Source organism: Octopus bimaculoides, chromosome 16 (genome assembly GCF_001194135.2).
Source record: "Octopus bimaculoides isolate UCB-OBI-ISO-001 chromosome 16, ASM119413v2, whole genome shotgun sequence".
NCBI classification, from domain to species: Eukaryota; Metazoa; Mollusca; class Cephalopoda; order Octopoda; family Octopodidae; genus Octopus; species Octopus bimaculoides.
In genome coordinates, this window is record NC_068996.1 from 23,596,522 (window position 1) to 23,604,440 (window position 7,919).

At 30.8% G+C, this 7,919-nt stretch overlaps 1 protein-coding gene across 2 annotated transcripts in view; it reads right to left on the bottom strand.

The window, feature by feature from the left end:
* Nucleotides 1-180: 180 nt before the first annotated feature.
* Nucleotides 181-7,919, bottom strand: part of LOC106868884 (integrin-linked protein kinase) — an 83,491-nt gene continuing 75,752 nt past the window's right edge. For both annotated transcript variants that reach the window (XM_014914335.2, XM_014914336.2), the window contains 3 exons: nucleotides 5,600-5,699; nucleotides 3,138-3,268; nucleotides 181-2,483 (listed from right to left, as the gene is read on the bottom strand). In XM_014914335.2, the coding sequence (XP_014769821.1) occupies nucleotides 2,331-2,483; nucleotides 3,138-3,268; nucleotides 5,600-5,699 (384 nt within the window). In that variant the 3' untranslated portion in view covers nucleotides 181-2,330. The remainder of the gene's footprint in view (nucleotides 2,484-3,137; nucleotides 3,269-5,599; nucleotides 5,700-7,919) is intronic.

Genomic DNA, 7,919 nt, shown 5'->3' on the forward strand with positions numbered 1-7,919 from the left:
ACCCTGGATCCTGCACAGAATTAAGCAAGTTTATTACAATCCATTCTTAGTACCTAGGAAACGAATAATAAAGGAAGACCAATGTTCTTCAAGTGAGAACATTTACAAAGATTGTATCCTGAAGTTACTGCACAAAATGTTTCAGTTGGAACGCAGATATTTTCTTTTACTTTTCTAAACTTTATCAACTTGATCATTTTGTTGCTGTCGATGTTGTCATCACATTCTGACTAAATTGATCACTTTGACAGATCACTTATTAAGCCAAAAAAAAAAAAAAGAGTATAAAAAGAGATCATGACTTATTTTTAAGGTTCCACATCTCAGTCTTAGAATGAATTGTAAAATTATATTCCAAATGTAACTTGGCACCATTGTTATGTTTTTTTGTTTTTTAAAATTTTTTTTTACCTACCAACTAAATGAAAAGCATTGTCATGAAGTCTAAATCCAAGACATGTACTAGCCAAAGTATATTTTGGTAGCAATAAGGCACAAAATATTGATAGGAAATCTTGTCAAATGTTTAATTTCAAATCTACAATAGGAATTGGTTAAGCTCTGTACGAGTGTTACAGCAGCAGAAAATAATTAATCAGAGCAAATAACCTTTAATTCTTCTATTACAGCATTTCTAATAAAAATACAGTGCTATGTGTTTTGAGACATTTTAAGAAATAAAATTAAATAATAATAAAGCATTAAGGAACTGTTTAGTAAAATATTTAACTAATTTATTTAAATATTGAAATAAAATTTTGTAAATGCTTCTTATATTATGAACATTTACCGACTGATATATTTCAATAACGAGATTTTGATTTCAAAATGGAGACTATAATATGGGCGGTTTCAGGTAGGTTTATATTACAAGACCAAGGGTGGTCTTAATTGGATATCGAAAATGGTTAAATAGGGTTAAAAAACAAAAAAAGAAAAACTGGTTTAAGTTTCATAACAATTAAAAACTACTATTAAGGAAATAATTAGAATAAAAAATAGTTTTAAAAGCTAGCATTTGATAAAAATATCTTTATTAAAATTAATGAAACAATAGCAAATAAATAAAAAAAATCTAAAAAACATGAAAAATAACATGGCTATTAATTAAATAAATGCTTTTTCTCTTTTTAAAGTTTTTTCACTTTCTTTGAAATTTAAATTGCTTTAAATAACATGCTTAAAATTTAAAATTAATGAAAAATAAATGATTCAAAGGAAAGATTTATGAAATGCAGAGGAAAAAGGCTTTTAGTTTTCTTTTAGTTAAATTTAAAATACTTTTTTAGATAGAATTTTTTTCTTTAAGAAAGGTGAGATATTAATTAATTAACTAAAAAAATAAAGAGGTAATGTTAAGAGGGGAAGAAAATTTTTATTACCACTTTTATTTATGTTGTATTCATATCGATTTGAATCATTTTCCAGAGTGTTTCAGATTAAGAATGAATTACCAATTTGGAACATTGTGGAAGGAAGGTTCCAGATTAAAATAAGTAATTTTCGGGAAGCATGTGTAAAATGTAAGTGTGCATGTGTGTCTGAGTGTACAAATGAAAGAAAACAAGATGTATTTGGATTTCTTCATGTAATTGAAGTTGAGTTTTTACACCAGATTGAAGCCATCAAATAAAATGAATGTGTGTGAATTTAAAAAACAAACCTTTCCAACTGAATTAAAAGAAGCAGCACTTACATTTCTAAAGGTAAAACTAATCATTTTAAAAATTTAAGTTTAAATATGTCAGTAATTCTTTTATAATTTGATGACATTTTTAATAATTGTATTTAACAATTTTTTTATAATATTAAAATTTTTTTTTAGTTTAAATATAAGATCTATAAGACTTTAAAATAATAATTAAAAAACCAGAATAATTAATTAATATATGGATTGCAATCAATCACAATTATAGAATTAGTAAAATTTAGTCCTGTTGTGCTGTAATTAGCAACTGTGTTGTAATTAGCAACATTTGTTTAGTATCAGTTTATATACATCAATATCAACATATCTCTATAAAATCTCTTTCTGGTTGTAAATATTTTCTCAAAAGCAGTAATATAATATATAAGGGTGTAGATAAAACATAAAGTATATAGATAATTCTTTTTAGTTATATATATATATATATATATATATATATATATATATAGTTCTCAATTCATGTATGACAATATTTAATTAATTATAATAATAATAATAATAATAATAATAATAATAATAATAATAATAATAATAATAACAACAACAATAATAATTTCAGAAAAATTAATGTTTCCCTATCAGAATAATAATTTTCTAAAATATATGACAAAGTGTTTGTTGTCTAACTAGAATGTCGCATCTTTTCCAAGATAGGAATAATCATGTCAAACTTAGGGCGGCGGCCTGGTTCTTCGTTCATGCAGATCTTCAAGAGTGTACTCATGTGTGAAGATATTCCTGGTGGAATTTTGATTCTTAAATCTTCCAGAGTAATCTAAGAAAACAAGCAAGAGAAACATTAAGGTGAAGCAGATTTACAATTAATTATAATTGAAAAGGTTGAAATAGTTCACTGTAAAATATCTTCTCTCTCCTCTCCACTTTTTCAAACAATTCTGCCAATAATAATAATAATAATAATAATAATAATCCTTTCTACTAAAGGCACAAGGCCTGAAACTTTGGGGAGTGGGACTAGATGATTATATCGACCCCAGTGTGTAACTGGTACTTATTTCATTGACCCTGAAAGGATGAAAGGCAAAGTTGACATCGCCAGAATTTGAACTCAGAATGTAAAGACAGATGAAATGCCACTAAGCATTTTGCCTGGCATGTTAACAATTCTGCCAGTTCACTACCTTACCAATAATAATAATAATAATAAAATGATAAATAATAATAATTATAATAAAATTATTAGCACTGTTGAATCACTGAAAACAGAATTCCTCAAATTTGTGGCACATTTCAGTTAATTTCTCTTCAAGGCCTTTCATAATTTATTTTGTAATCATTCCTTAAATAAAGCATGTAAAAGGAAAAAGAGAAATTTTTTTCCATGGGAATATAAAACCATTGTGAATGAGAAGAGTAAATAATTTAAATAAATATGTATGGCAACATAAGTGGAAAAAAAATAAAATACCTTCATTCCAATTTCCATTGGCGAAAGGTCTGCAAATGGCACTTCTCTTGTCTCCATTTCCCACAATAGAATAGCATAACTCCACATGTCTGCAGCCTTTACATTCATCTCTTCAGGTTTTTTCTGCAGAGCTTCATTAATAATTAAAATGAAACCATGGTAAAATACATGATACACATGAATATACAGTATAATGCAGCAATTAGATATAATAAAGGGATATTGGAATAGAATTCTTATAATAGTTAAAAAAGAAAAAAAAAAATGACCCAGAGTAGAGAGGGATGTATTGAAGAGGTTGTACATAATGATGAAAAGACTTTGACAAACATAACTGATTGATTGATTAATCAAATAATTAAACATTGCTTAGTTAATTGGTTAAATAGTTAACTGATAATGAATAATAAGGAGTGAAATATAACCAGTTCATGTGTTTATCATTAGCATAACAATCTTCCCAAGCTACAAAAACAAAAAAAAAAGCTGGTCAACAAAAAATTTTTTAAGAATAATTTTAAAACAAACGAAAACATTAATTTGGTTAATTAGAATGTAAAGTGCCTTGTTACAAGGTTACAATGCAAGAAGCATTGGACATGGCACTCTACTTCCCACTAACCTTGTCCACTCAGCTGGTAAAAGTTGAGTATTAAGCTGACCAGAGTGCCTAGTCAGTGTCAAGTTAACATGGTGGCATTAATGACTCACTGATGTAACCAAAAGCTTTGAGGTATAAAGAGAGTCACATCCAGCAATGGATTGCTGTATCTTATTTTCTTTTCTAATGTTTCAATTATTGGACTGCAGCCATGCTTGGACACCATCTTGAAGGGTTTTGTTGAACAAATTGAATCCAGTGCTTATTTTTAAGTCTTGTACTTATTATATTGATCTCTTTTGTCAAACTGCAAAGTTATGGGAACATAAGTAAATCAACACTGATTCACACACACACACACATGTGAACATATACATGCAAATATATAAACATATACATGTATGTATACATGCATGATTTGAAAAAGAGGAATATGAGCTATACTATTGAATGGTCAGTCTTGTCCAAGCCCCCCCCCCCACTTTAATGCTAATTTAAACAGATGTAGATTATGCCGAAAGGCAGTGGAAATGAAGAGAAAGAGAGAAATGTTAACAACATGAAGAGTGGAATTAACAAGGTTAAAAAGTTTGTTCAAGTGGGAAGAAAGAAAAAGAGAGGTAGAGAGAAACATATAAAGTGCTAAACAGAGAGAAATTTTAAAATCATATATTATTGTGACTGAAAGTGAAATAGCTTAGCAAAATAGCCATGGATGTTATTTTTTTAATTTGCAATGGAACTGAAACTAACCATGTAAAAACAAACATTACTCTTACTCTTTTTTTTACTCTTTTACTTGTTTCAGTTTGTTTTTTTACTTGTTTCAGACTGCAGCCATGCTGGAGCACCGCCTTTAGTCGAGCAAATCAACCCCAGGACTTATTCTTTGTATCGGTCTCTTTTACCAAACCGTTAAGTTACGGGGGACATAAACACACCAATGTCGGTTGTCAACTGATGTTGGGTGGGACAAACAGACACACAAACATATACACATACATACATATACATATACATATATATATATATATATATATACATATACGACGGGCTTCTTCCAGTTTCCATCTACTATATCCACTTACAAGGCTTTGGTCCGCCTGAAGCTATAGTAGAAGACACTTGCCCAAGGTGCCACACAGTGAGCCTGAACCCAGGACCATGTGGTTGGTAAGCAAGATACTTACCACACAGTCACTCCTGCGCCTATTGTGTATATTCTCTATATCATTTTGTGTACATTAATTGCATACAATGTAAATTATGATAAAATATTGCATAATAAGAAATATGCAATTATATTGATCTTGCAATTTCAATGCAATTAAATATTAATGAAAATGATACATGTATTAAGTATTGTATACTTTTCAATCATTTATTGCACAGGCAACAATAAGATTTATATGCAAAAATGCAAACCATTCTTTCTTTCTTAAATAGCTTTTCTTAATTTTTTTTTGTTCCATGGAATTTCTGTGAGTCCCACTAGTATGTACATAAGTGTATACATGTATGTATGTATGTATGTATGTATGTATGTATGTATATATATATACATACACACACAAACATAAACATATATAGACATATATATATATACATAATGCATATATATTTATATATATACACACAAACATGCATACAAATTTATACAAATTTAGGTGCACACACAAACATATACATACACAGCTATAAGCATGTATATGTATACTTATATATACACATACATAAACATATACGTGCATACAAACATGAAACACATTATTTCTTTAATTAAACCACAAAAAAAGTAAGTATGATCCTTTATGCAGTAACTAACACCCAACAGTAAATGAGTGTCAAAGATATGCTTTACCTTCTGGTGCCATCCATGCTGGTGAGTAAATCTTCCCCTTCTCATGGAATGAGAAACGGTAATCTGCCATATTAATTCTTGCTGTAAGATCTTCGTCTATCTATAAACAGACAAATACATTCAGAAATTAATACAAGTATACAACTTAGAACTATACTAGCCTCTAACCATCTGTTACACTACCCTCATACTCTTATGAAACTACCCACCCTCTTCTTTCCATCCCAAATCTACAGTCTATATGCTTTCTTATGCCTATCCTCTTGTACCTTGAGAGTTTGCTCTGACACTCCATCACTGCCATTTTTATCTTCTTCCCAACTACTACTATTCACCTTTATATAAGATTTGGTAGCTGTGTATGTCCTCTACAGAAAGAGACCACTGCTTGTCCCTCTATCATAAAGTCACCTCTTACTCCCAAATACTCCCCTATCACTTATCCATAGAGGCATTTTTTTTTTCATTTTCCATTCTTTTTTCTGTCTTGCAACATATTTGGCTATCTCACTAGTGCTGGTTGCATGAAAAATGCATCCAGTACACACTGTAAGGTGGTTGGTGTAAGGAAGGGCATCCAGCTGTAAAAAACATGCCAAAGCTGATACTGAAGCTGAACACAGCCCTGCAACTTGTTGGATCCTGTCAACCCATGCCAGCATGGAAAATGGACATTAAATGAGGCTGATGATGGGGATGTAAATTTCCATATGGAAAGAAGTGCAGATAACTGAACTGATCCTTTCCCCTTCGTCAGCATATTTCTGGTATCTACTGTAAGGACCCAAGAAGACTGACATGGTGAGTTAATTTCAGCAAGATTTTGAACATGGAAATGAGGGGAATAACTTAACTATCAAAAAGATGTTTAGTGTAAAACAGTAATCATCAATATTTTTAGCTCAGCGGCCCTACTTCATAGAAGAGCATCTAACAAATGTCCTTTTTCTATGTTTTACAGAAAAACAAGAGGCAGATTTTAATTAGACTGAAACTGGCAGTGTATTTATCTCATCCAACATGTCCCTCTTTTAGATATTTGTGTAGTGTCCCCCTTTGTTAAATATATTTAATTTATTATTAAAGACTTCACATCATCAATCATATTTTCTGTTCACTGATAAACACAATTTCCAATTCATATTCTAATCTAAGATTCTTTAAAATATGCTTAGAGTATAAATATTGTACTAGGTTTAAATATTTCATTTATAAGAAAAAAAAAATTATGAAGCCTTCTAAACATCCAGTGCACCCCTATGGAACCTTAGCCTTTACCGTATGAGCTCACACCCACAACTAGGTGCTACTACCAAAGTTAAAGATCCATTGGTCCAATGCATCCATTTGCTCTGTCATATTGTTACTTGTAACTGAATATTATTCAATGGAATGATAGAATTCAACGTTTTAATGCTATGAGAAAGGGAATGAGAGAATGAAATATATTGTGATGTGTCTAGTTTTCCTTCTATCTCTCCATCTTCTTGGCCCATTATTCCTTGGAGGGTTGTGGGAGTAGAGTCCTCATGCACCTCCTCCATAGGATCCTATCCTGAAGCGACGTCATTACACTTTCCAGCAGGATTCTTAAGTGTGACTCATAGAGCCCAAGAAAATTATCCAACCAACATGTTCTTGGTTTACCCCCAGGTCTCCTGCCAGTTGACTTGGCTTAAAGAATCTATCTTCTAATTCTTTCCTATGACATTCTAATCATAGTCCATAATACTGTAGCCCCCAAAACATATATTTGGTCCATTTTATAGTAAGGAAATCAGTTTATTTAGTCAAATCAAACTTGATTTAATAAACTGACTACAATATAAATGTCTCATTGAAACCCATCTGCCTCAGTATACACACCTATCATGGACTGAAATGACATGGATAGTTGAGAAGCAAAATAACCACTATGGTCTAGCGTCATAAACTCTACACCTGCACATACATGTATGATGGACTCTCCTGTCATGGATGACAGATGAGGGTTCTGCAACATCTTGCAACAATCCGCATAGATGATTTGTTTATAGTGATCAAATGTTTAGCTCCCTCCCTCCACCAAATCAACATCACCTGTACAGATGTTTAGCGTGTCACACACCAGATGTCAAAGTGAACACAGAGCAACTTGAAATGAAGTGTTTTGATCAAGAACACAATACACTGTCTGATCCAGGAACCAAAACCATAATTTTATGATCATGAGTGCCACACTCTAACCACTAAGACATGTATCATCACACATGTAAGTATGTATGTGTATATACATACACACACACACACATATATATATATATATATATATATATATATA